Below are 12,500 nucleotides of genomic sequence, written 5' to 3'. Positions count from 1 at the left end.
ACGCACACACAAACACACACACACACACACACACACACACACACACACACACCATTCCATTGTCCCAGGGCGGTCACCCAAGCACTCAATCTGTTATGACACTGGTGTGACATTGCCTCGCTCTCCCTACATGATGGTGCACCTGTCAGTGCAAGCCGTGGTCTGAATGCACATTTTCGAAAAACAGCAGTACTTTTGAAATAATTTAGCATATTTATGTGTTTATTTAAGGATTCACATGGCATCCAATGATCAATTGTCAAAGTGATAGTAATACTGGGATTGTCCCATAATTTACCCTGCAAACTGTCTTTCAGCCGGTGTGTTGAGGTCACGTGTGAGAGAACTGCCCCGGGAACAGTGTTGGATGGAGAGGGTGGGGGGGTGGGGAACAGTGTTGGATGGAGAGGGTCAGGGGGGGTGGGGAACAGTGATGGAGGGGAACAGTGTTGGAGGGGAACAGTGTTAGATGGAGGGGAACAGTGTTAGATGGAGGGGAACAGTGTTGGGAACAGTGTTAGATGGAGGGGAACAGTGTTGGATGGAGGGGAACAGTGTTGGATGGAGAGGGTCAGCGGGGGGTGGGGAACAGTGATGGAGGGGAACAGTGTTGGTGGGGAACAGTGTTAGATGGAGGGGAACAGTGTTGGAGGGGAACAGTGTTAGATGGAGGGGAACAGTGTTGGATGGTGGAGAAGAGTGTTGGATGGAGGGGAACAGTGTTGGGAACAGTGTTGGATGGAGGGGAACAGTGTTGGATGGTGGGGAACAGTGTTGGATGGAGAGGGTCAGGGGGGGAGTGGGGAACAGTGATGGAGGGGAACAGTGTTGGATGGAGAGGGTGGGATGGAGGGGAACAGTGTTGGGAACAGTGTTGGGTGGAGGGGAACAGTGTTGGATGGTGGGGAACAGTGTTGGATGGAGAGGGTCAGTGGGGAACGGATGGGGAACAGTGTTGATGGAGGGTGGGATGGGGAACAGTGTTGGATGGAGAGGGTGGGATGGTGGGGAACAGTGTTGGATGGAGAGGGTGGGATGGTGGGGAACAGTGTTGGATGGAGAGGGTGGGGAGAAGACACAAAGTCATGGCTTTAGCTGCAGACAAATGAGTAGGCCTAGTTTGATCCAATGACATGTAGTGAAAGTTCTGTAAATGGTAATATGACCCAGAAATATTTACTGTAATTCTTGGTGTTATTTATTTTAGCCAATACTCTATAGCCTATAACACCACCGACAGTGTTGCATTTATTAAAACATGTTTTAATCACTTTAACATTATAGTCAGCTAGGTCTATAGCCTACAAAACCATCTAACTTCCTAATCTAATTACCCTAACCCTATAGCCAACCATCATCAGAGGTACTACAGTCTTTCTGCCAGACACAGCCATCATTTTGGAGAACCTTCATTTAGATGTAGCTTGTTTTCAACATAAGCCAAACAGTTTAAACTGAACCTGCTGAAGTTGTAAGCAATGCCGTAATGCCTAGGCCTACCTGATGGAGGGCAAGAGGACTGTGTTAAATCTCCTGTTTTAAAAATATTGTGCTATGTTAAAAATGCTCTAAGCGATGCTGGGTAACGTCACTTCTGTTGACTTTCAAACAAAACAGTGAGCTAGCTCGCTACTTCCTCCCCCTCCCTCCCATGCAATTGAAACTCTCCTAAACGCACATCTCGTCTGTGATTTGCTGGAACAGTTTGTTGTGTTTCTATGGGCTAGGTTTGCCCAGGTTGTTTTTGTTGCCGTTTTTGGAGCTTTTTGGAGCTTGGCTGTCCACATTTCCCTCAAGGGATCATATATACTTTATACAGAGATCGCGTTTTGACACAGACAGCTAGCGGTTGTTAGGTGATGTTTGCAGTAAGTGACAAAATGTTTTAGCCTAAAAAACGCATGGCATCGCTTAGAGCACCTTTAAGGAAAAATGAAATTGCAAAGCTCTTTTTTGCATGTTTGGTGCACACTCCTTAAGTTTGTTTACCATGACAATTACTTCTAAGCTGTTATATTGAGGTAAAAAAGCATGCATAGTGTGATACACTAATGTGGAAGGCTAAAATGTTGTCAGTTTAATAATTTTGAAAATATTTTTCCTCCTAACATTACAAGCTACATAAGTTTTCTTTTCTTATTTGAAATGGTAAAACTTTCCTAATTATCACAGCCTTGATGTTAGTGTTAGCGATAGCTATAGCCATAGCATTAATTAGCAGTGAAACCTTTGCGTAATGTTACCATTAAGGATTAAAGTTGTGTGTAGTGTTAGTATTAAGGTTCACACAGACGATTGAAATGAACAAAGCAAATCATACTAAGATTTCATTCATGAGTCACAAATAAAGTCTTCAAAGGAGAAGCGCCAAACCAGTGCAGGCATAGGGCAGATGAGGTGTCCATGGTGCTGAAACATGATTTAGCGAGCACCAGGTCAATTGCTATCATAATTCTGACAATGTGTTGTTAACGCACAAACACACCTTCACGAAATGTTATAGGTTATAGAATGACAAGGTAGGGCTATAGGACTGGATTTATTTCAACTATAATCTCATTCCCTTTAGTTCCCTCTGGATGTGTTTTCCCTTTAGTTCTCCTGGATGTGTTGGTAGCCTGCCTCTCGTGATTTGAAGATTTGATGATCCTTGCAGTGACTCTGGATCTGAGGTTAGTTTACACAAACCTCTCAGCATTGGCCAAGTACACCTATAAGCCTATAAGGTTCAAGAGTCATAGGTGCCCCTTTGTTCTTTGTCAATACATACAGTAGACCTAGAACATTGACAGGTCTATCTGTTTTCTATTTAGTGCTTATCTTTATTGATACGATGGTATCATTACTTTTACAGTCAAACTAAACCACTTCTAGCAGTAAGTAGGCTAAGGGCCAATCAACTGGACCACTGTCGGACCACTGGGGCAGATCTGGTGGTCTATTAGTGTTTTGCCCACCGGTTTTTCAGCAGCCCATTGGCAGGTTGCCAACAAACGTTTTTCCAATTGTGGTAGGCCTACAAACACTTAAAAAATATATTCAGTTAGACTTCTTCCTTCATTTACAATAATCTATAATCTTCGTTCACAATAACATTATGTTTTTCTTTGTTTTTTTTTTTATTCACACGTTTATTTAAAGGTGATGACGGTCCAACAGCGGACCAGACGTGCCATCCTATCGGCTGCACTGGGAAAGTCGCTGTGGTAGGCTACATAATCATAACATCTTTGTTGAATAGTCCATGTGTCTTTTCCTTAGTAGCTAGGTTGGCAATGGATGGGATCATTGAAATTCACAGGTTAGAGCCCCATCCAAAATCAGCTTAATGTCTCATAGAGAACTGATAATTAACACAGGGTCATTAAAAAAAAATCAGAATGTAGAAGCTTGTTTTTCAACAGAATGCCATTAGTATCTAAGCATAGTTTTTTTTCCAGAAATCACCAGCCTAGTAGCCCCAACGGTTTTAGTGAACTCCCGCCTGCAGTCAGGCAAATACCCGCGCTCAGACTGAGCTCACAGCTGTGCATTCAGATACAGCGCCGCACGAGCCCACATTCTCAGACAGAGAGCGAGCGAGCGAGACAGAGAACGAGCGCACTTACAGCTCAGAGAGCTCGCAGACACCCTCTGTCGGAGAGGAAAGCGACCTCCTTCTGCTTGACTAAAGACTTAAGGCTCCTCCTGGAAATCTTGAAGTCGGAGTAGAGTCGTAAGTAGCCTAGTCGGTCACAGGTACTCCGGGGCAACAGAGAGATAACGGTTAACGTTAAACACCAGGTCCGGGCTGGAAGACGGAAGAAACTGGAAGAAACCTAGCACACGGACGGAGACACCTGTGAAGAGTTGCTCGTGTTACCCCCACGTTTGGGGCGAACCTCCGACGCTACGGAGATGGATAAAGTTCTGACTTGTTTCTTCACTGCTGTCAGTTTGCTGGTCTCGGTCAGGGGACAAGTGTTCAAAGGTGAGGTTAAAAAATGTATCCGCTGGCTGATACAGTGAAATCTGTTAGGTTGCGGAGTTAATCATGCTCCTGTCGGTCCTGAACGCACACCTCCAGTTTTGTTTTTCCCTCGATTCAAACAAATTGGTCAGTGGATATTTCATCACACAATTATACTTAACCAAAAATATCGCTGGTTCTATTTAGGATAAAACAATAACGTTAGTTCATGTTTACGTCTTTTGTATGTTAGTTTTTCGATGTGGCGGTTGTTTAAGCTGAGTTACGTGTTCAAAGTTTCAATTCGTCTAACTTAACCAGTCTAGCTGATAGGGTGCTCTCGGCGAGTCGTCTCCTTTGTGGATGCAGGGACTCGTAATTATAAGGTTGCTTCCAATCCTTTTCCTATTTATAAACGCGACCGCGTTGCGTCTTGGAATGACTTGAGAGTTTGAAAACTGTCCATCGCGAGCTCTGCATAGCATGGCATTCAAATACACGGACTTCATACGACTGGTTTAACCTACTGTTTCCTTGTAATTTTACACCAGGAGTAAAAAACGGAACATTTAATTAGTGAAAAAATCGCAAACCTGTTACACGAAGGAATCGTGTTATAAAATATACTGGCAAGAAACGGGCTCCTCCGAGAGATTTCTGTGCCCATACCGTGCCTCAATCGTTAATATACTAGCCTAGATTCACACAACGGTGATTTTGTAATTATGTGGTCACAAATATCAATGGGAATATTTGAAATATCAAAACAAATATCATGTTGCTTTTCTTGGTGGTGTGGTATATAGGGAATTGCTTTTGATTTGTGGCTGTAGATTACTCCAAGTTAAGTGTAACCACGGTAAGACGCCTCTGAGACATTAACATGCAGTGATAGTCCTGTGTCGGAACCCTGCGCGCACCAGAACTTTCAATAGAAGCGGGTAGGGCATAGCAACACTGCTACATTTTGCTCTGAATACTAGTGTGTTTTTTTCCATTCAAAACAGTGTTTCTTGTTGGTTATTATGTTCAGAGAGTGGTCGGTCTTTTGTTAAAAGGAGAAATATGATGTGCGCGAACCACTTTTGGTGTCCATTAGGTTATTTATAGTTCCTTCTAAACATCAGTTGAAGGCTGCTTTTCCGACAGAACCAATTTTTTTTGGTTGGATCACTTGGCACGGCGGGCCAGACTACAGATGAGGGTCATGAACGCCCCTCATTAGTAAACTCGCAAGTGCTACACGGCATTGTCGAGATGGCGAGCAAATGGCCTGGCTCTCTCCACTGCGCCGGAGGTGACACGAAACGGATTCATTGTGCTCTTAAAAGGGGTCATTTTCCCTGTCCACGGGATGGAGTTTTAAAACTCTATGGGTACATTATCCACGCACTAATCGATAGGGATGCGTTGTAAATGCGCGCCCCGGGGCTCGTCCTGCCAGTGTGCGATTCGTCAGAGCAGTTACTCTTGTTGCATTACTTTACAAGTGCGTCCGATAAATCAGAAATGATGGCTCTAGCGACCTTGCACAGTTCAATATGTTGCTGAATTCATTATTTCGACTGAATATTTTATTATGTACTGTGATTAGTTGACATGGCCTGTTTATGGAATTTCATGGAGTTTTCAGCATCGCTCTTATTTAATTTCATATTAGTAGTTGCAACTGTCCTGTATTCGTTTAAGAAACCCCCTCCCCCCATAAAAGTTTGTGCTAAAGCTTTGCGTTGTGCTCAGATGCATAAATGATGCGCTGTCCAACTCATTTTCATGGTGTCCTACCAATAATCGCCTGTTGAGGGCAGCATGGTTCACATAATCTTGCGTCTTCATCCTAGTATAATAATGACCCTACCTAGTTGAGATCAGCTCTTTGAACAAATAGTCATCAGAGAGTGTGGTGTGATTTAATAATATTAATAATAATAGCAAGTTGTTTGTGCCTTGGGGCTGATGAGGGTGACAAGGTGCAGCATATGACATATGAGTCTAGAGTTTGATCCTGATCACCAGAAGTGTGCATATGTACCAACAACTAAGTTGGCACTTGCTTGGAAATGTTGGCGTCTATTTTTCATTGTGGATGTATGTGTTTGGGTTTCTGCATATATGTGAAAAAGTCTGTGTGTGTGTTGATGTGCACATTTGTGTGTTCATATTAGTCATTATACATATGTGTGTGTGTGTGTGGGCAAGCAGCCTGAGTGGAGAGAGATGCATCATCCCAGGGCTTATCCTGCTCCCTGTTTGAAACTCATCAATAACTCCTACACTAATTGCATGACTTGGCACATGTAAATATGTAACCCCAAGTACAAATCATCCTGATCTATCCCCTGCCATGCCCTCCTGTGTTTGTGTGTGTGTGTGTGTGTTTGAGAGAGAGAGGGAGAGGGAGATAGAGAGAGAGAGAGAGGGAGGCAGAGAGAATTCAGATCATGTGTGTTGATGAGGAGTTAAAGAGGACAATGCAAAAGATGCTCTGATTTGGCGCTCTTTATTATTCTTAGGAAGCCAAACGGTTTTCTATTCACGTCACAGAAAACACCATAACAAACAAAAGAAGGATGGTTTTGGCTGTCCCACCAACCCATGAGCACTGCCTTACAGAACCCAGTGCTCTCAGCTGGATACAAACATCATTGTGCATAATTCAATATCATTTGACCATAACAATTCCTGCCTAATCAGATTTTCTATGATAGTTACATTTTCTATTGACAGTTTCAAGATCATAGTTGTTCCCACAAGGCTTCCATTTTAACATTCCATATGTTATCTTAATCTTAATGAAGCGGAAGTAGATTGGGAACAAAATAGAACGTTCAAGCATTGTTTTTGTTTTTCTTGTTGAAAGGGCAGCAGAGGAACAATATGATGTTAGGCGACTCTGTATGGATGGACCCAAGTATGCAAGGGAACACATGCATTTTATGCATTTTTGAAGCAAACAGGGATGGATCAGATCTCCCTTTGGTTTAAATCTTCTTGACCATCTTATTGTTTTCTGACCAAACATACTGGACCAGGCATTAATTGTGTTGTATGTGTTGGATGTACAGGTTTCCCTAATAACCCAATAACAAAACCTTTCTTGCTGGTATTGTACCTGTGTCGTTGTAGCTTCTAGTTAAATCATGTGTGAATCTGAGAAAACTTCTGTAGCCTTGGTCATGGTCCAACCATATAGGCTTTACTTATAGCCTAAGATTAAGTCATACATAATCTGTTCAAACAGTTAAGCTGTTCTCAATTTGAATATCTGGCTTCAATATAAATGTCCCATTTTCATTTCCTTCCATGACAACCCCCCAAAAAAAAACAAACAAAAAAAAACTCCTTTACCCTCGGATAGCTGGTGCTATTGTCGGCATGATGAATAGAAGCTGGTTAACAGGCAAATGCAGAAGGGTGTCTGCCTGGCTTTGTGTAAGCCAGCGGAGAATGAAATTAAATATCTGTGCTAGCTGGAAGATATCCCCAAACACAACAAAAATAACAAGAAGAAAATACATGCCCACACACACACACACACACACACACACACCACACACACACACACAGCCTCGAGGACATATGTACATAGTCTCATAGTCTGTTGGGTAAGCAAGAATGAACTGGTATGTACTTCTCGTATTACTTACATTAATGATATGAAGGTAAGGCAGTCAAACTCACCTGCCAGGCCAGCCGCTTTTCGGTTTGGTCACTCCACCTCCTTGCATGTCCCTCGGCTGACCATAGCATGTGTGTGTGTGTGTGTGTGTGTGTGTGTCGCGTGCATAAAAAGCGTCTTGGCGTGTGTGTAATGCGTGTGTATGCGTGTGTGTGTGCATGTGTGCGTGTGTGCGTGTGCATGTGTGCGTGTGTGTGCGTGCGTGTGTGTGTGTGTGTGTGTGTGTGTGTGTGTGTGTGTGTGTGTGCGTGTGCGCCCTACCCTCCGACTGAACCGTAGTGCGGGAAGTCGTACAGGAGAACAGGAATAGGCCAGTAAACATGCTGTCCCACAGATCCCCCAGTTGTAATCCTTTTTTAAGATGTCCTCTTTGCTGAAGTGGCTTTGATGTATTGTATTGGCTACAGCATGTCAGGCTGCTGTAACCTTTATTTAATTGTGGAATACGTGGTGGTGTCGGCTTGGTATGTTTTGCACCTTGTGAAACCATATTGGCAATGATGACGTAATTGAATGTTGTGGTCAGAATGCCATTGATGGGCTCATAGGTGGCACACTAAAGATTAATTCATAATATGCAACCTAAACTGTAAGTGTGGATGTGTTTCATGGCACATGCCTCATTATACAGCTTCATATGCAGCTGCATTGGGGACAGTGCTGCTGGAGTGGACAGTGTTGGTACCACACTTCAGTAATGCAGACTGGGTAATTGGCACTGAGATGTTTGTGTTTGTGTTGTGTTTGCATGTGTGTGTGAGTGTTTGTGTTGTGTTTGCATGTGTGTGTGAGTGTATGTGCGTGTGTGTGTGTGTGTGTGTGTTGTGTTGTGTTTGCATGTGTGTGTGAGTGTGTGTATGTGCGGGGTGTGGGGGGGGGGGGGGGATGATTGGACCAACGCTGACAGAAAGAAAAGAACTCAGACACTCTAATTACACACCTTTTGGGTCCATTGAAGAGTGTATGGTAATGAGTGAAACATGGCCACCGGGGCTAACTAATGAATAGCTATGAAGGAGGATGTCATTTGGGAAAGGAGAGCAGCGTGTGGAAAGGGCAACACAGACGGTGGGTGTGATGAACAGATTTAAGGAGCTGAGCAGCGATAAGACTACAGTATAGGTGTGCACTACAGTATAGGTGTGCACTATATAGCTGAGCAGCGGGAAGACTACAGTATAGGTGTGCACTATATAGCTGGGAAGACTACAGTATAGGTGTGGACTACAGTATAGGTGTGCACTATATAGCTGGGAAGACTACAGTATAGGTGTGGACTACAGTATAGGTGTGCACTACAGTATAGGTGTGCACTATATAGCTGAGCAGCGGGAAGACTACAGTATAGGTGTGGACTACAGTATAGGTGTGCACTATATAGCTGAGCAGCGGGAAGACTACACTATAGGTGTGCACTATATAGCTGAGCAGCGGGAAGACTACACTATAGGTGTGCACTATATAGCTGAGCAGCGGGAAGACTACAGTATAGGTGTGGACTACAGTATAGGTGTGCACTTTATAGCTGAGCAGCGGGAAGACTACAGTATAGGTGTGGACTACAGTATAGGTGTGCACTATATAGCTGAGCAGCGGGAAGACTACAGTATAGGTGTGCACTACAGTATAGGTGTGCACTATATAGCTGCTGGACTACAGTATAGGTGTGCACTATATAGCTGCTGGACTACAGTATAGGTGTGGACTATATAGCTGGGAAGACTACAGTATAGGTGCGGACTATATAGCTGCTGGACTACAGTATAGGTGTGGACTATATAGCTGGGAAGACTACAGTATAGGTGTGGACTATTTAGCTGCTGGACTACAGTATAGGTGTGGACTATATAGCTGGGAAGACTACAGTATAGGTGTGGACTATATAGCTGGGAAGACTACAGTATAGGTGTGCACTATATAGCTGAGCAGTGGGAAGACTATAGTATAGGTGTGGACCAAAGATTCTAGAACAGAGCACTGCGCTGAGAGCTCAATAAATCAGTCAAATCGCGGCCACAGCCCCGTTTATTTGTCAGGTGTGATGAAATGCGTTCATATTCCACTTTTTATGTCATAAACGTTGCATGCCTATGGAAAGGTTTTGATTGTCCAATGGTCAAGCTGTGCGGCTTCAATTTGTGTTTTAATTTATGCAACGCACCGATGCTGGGTTCATCAGTTTTGCGCAAGTTTAAAATGTTTAGCCGACTGCGTAATTTGTCATTTTCATTCTATAAGTTCCACTTTTCATGTCATGAATGTAACATGCCTATGATAAGGCTTTGCAGTTGTGCAATATGGTCAATCTATTGTCTCAATTGTGTTTCATGTCGTGGCAGCACCCGATGCTGGGTTCATGCACTTGGCCAGCCTAGAACAGGAACATTTTGGAGAGGGAATGAGAGAATGAAGCATACGCTAAGAAACACTTTTTTAATTAAACGTAGCATAATTTACAAAGCCATTTACAAAGACATGTTTTAATTTGGCTCCAGCCTGTATATAGGCTAATGATTTTTGAAAACGAACTTCTGTGGTCATATGCATTTCACATAGGCAAGCAGGACAATTTGGGAGTTTTTGACTGCATGGAAAACGATAATAATTAGTGTCAAGCACGGTTGTGTTTAGCCCTAGGCCAACTATTTGCATTTATTTAAGTTACATCAGACGCTTGAGTGAAATCTTGACCTTATTAGTGATTGATAATAATAGCCTATTAGGCCTATGTGCTGTGTTTAAGCAGGCCGTGAACAAAGGGTTAACGTAGCCTACAGGTAGAAAAAAGAACAATGGTGATAATATAACGTTAGCTAAGTTAGTTTGCCTGCTAGCTAGCTTATCAGTAGGCTATACAGCAGGGGTGGGCAAACTTTTTGGCTCAAGGGCCACACTGGGTTTTGAAAATTGGCCGGCGGGCCGCACAATAACCACCCCCCCCCCCCACGACACACACATAAAAAAATTACATTTTTTATAGCCTATAATTTAGTATGACAAAATATTTCTTTTAAAATATTAATTGCTTAAAATACTGCTAATTTTATGCTGTTTAACAAATGTATAAATTGTGCACTGTCGCTTTAATTCACGTTTATTTCTCAATGATCTTCTGCCCGCTACAGTATGGCCCTCTTACACTTTTTAAATGGTCAGTAGTGGGAACTACTGCTGCCTTCATGATTTCCTTTTAAAAGTTTCTTATAAGAAGGAGATATCAATTATCAACAATGACAAGCCAGCTGGAACCCCGCGGCTCTCTCCCCTCTGAGTGAGTGCAGGCGTTCCCAATTAAATGGATCCCATGTTCACGTTAGATCTGCTGCAAAGGAGATAACTAAGAGTTAACTTAGTTTAACATGATGTTATCTCTATTTAACATGATGTTTTGACATTGACATTGTAAACGTTCTCTAAGGAGAGTGAAAAGCAGTTTGCAGTAAAGCTAACCAACGCCGTCTCTATCGCGGAAAAAAATAGCGAGCAGCCTGATAACCAAATGAAATGCTCAGCGGGCCGGATGAAAGTGCTTGGCGGGCCGGATCCGGCCCGCGGGCCGCAGTTTGCCCACCCCTGCTATACAGTCTCTCAATGGGAATTTATCCTTATTCAGTGTAAACTTGGAAAAAGATAAATTAGGCCTTTCACACTGTCAGTTCTTGCAGTTCATTACCTAGTAAAAAAAAAAAAAAACAGCTGGCAACGTTAAAACAGCTGTTCAGGTGGGCTCATAGAATTGGAACTGTATATGAAATGTTGCGCTGAGCTTACCAAAATGGCGCCCTGTCGGGCTCAGAGCGTACTTCATGTCTATGACGTAACTGATCTATCTTGCTCTGTTCTAGAATCTTTGGTGTGGACTATATAGCTGGTGGACTACAGTATAGGTGTGGACTATATAGCTGGTGGACTACAGTATAGGTGTGGACTATATAGCTGGTGGACTATATAGCTGGTGGACTACAGTATAGGTGTGGACTATATAGCTGGTGGACTACAGTATAGGTGTGGACTATATAGCTGGTGGTCTATAGGTGTGGACTATATAGCTGGTGGACTACAGTATAGGTGTGGACTATATAGCTGGTGGTCTATAGGTGTGGACTATATAGCTGGTGGACTACAGTATAGGTGTGGACTATATAGCTGGTGGACTGTAGGTGTGGACTATATAGCTGGTGGACTACAGTATAGGTGTGGACTATATAGCTGGTGGACTATAGGTGTGGACTATATAGCTGGTGGACTACAGTATAGGTGTGGACTATATAGCTGGTGGTCTATAGGTGTGGACTATATAGCTGGTGGACTATATAGCTGGTGGTCTATAGGTGTGGACTATATAGCTGGTGGTCTATAGGTGTGGACTATATAGCTGGTGGACTATATAGCTGGTGGTCTATAGGTGTGGACTATATAGCTGGTGGGTGTGATGAACAGATTTAAGGAGTGCGGTGAGCAGTGGGAAGACAGAGGTCATTTAAATGCCAAATTTCATCACCATTTCAAAATTAAATACAAACATGAAAATAAAAAAAATAAGTTGTGGAAAAAAAAACACTTGCGAGACTGATAATAACAAGTGATGAAGCATGTTTACAGAAGTGTGTTTACAGAAGTGTGTGTTGGAGCTGCGGTGTGGTGAAGCATGTTTACAGAAGTGTGTTTACAGAAGTGTGTGTTGATTGGAGCTGCCAGGGAGTCCAAGAGAGAAGGAGCTGCGGTGTGGTGAAGCATGTTTACAGAAGTGTGTGTGTGTTGGAGCTGCCAGGGAGTCCAAGAGAGAAGGAGCTGCGGTGTGGTGAAGCATGTTTACAGAAGTGTGTGTGTGTTGGAGCTGCCAGGGAGTCCAAGAGAGAAGGAGCTGCGGTG

The 12,500-nt window shown here is 43.2% G+C and overlaps 1 protein-coding gene across 1 annotated transcript in view; it reads left to right on the top strand.

Annotated features, from left to right (window-relative positions):
• The first annotated feature begins 3,446 nt into the window (after positions 1-3,446).
• The window catches only part of LOC125299147 (receptor-type tyrosine-protein phosphatase mu-like), a 171,775-nt gene continuing 162,721 nt past the window's right edge, over positions 3,447-12,500 (top strand). Inside the window, 1 exon segment of the mRNA XM_048250301.1 lies at positions 3,447-3,970. Coding sequence (XP_048106258.1) covers positions 3,898-3,970 — 73 coding nt within the window. The 5' untranslated portion in view covers positions 3,447-3,897.

This window comes from Alosa alosa, chromosome 1, assembly GCF_017589495.1.
Source record: "Alosa alosa isolate M-15738 ecotype Scorff River chromosome 1, AALO_Geno_1.1, whole genome shotgun sequence".
NCBI lineage: Eukaryota > Metazoa > Chordata > Actinopteri > Clupeiformes > Clupeidae > Alosa > Alosa alosa.
The sequence above is the reverse complement of the archived record's forward strand: the minus strand, read 5'-3'. Positions and strand labels throughout refer to the sequence as shown.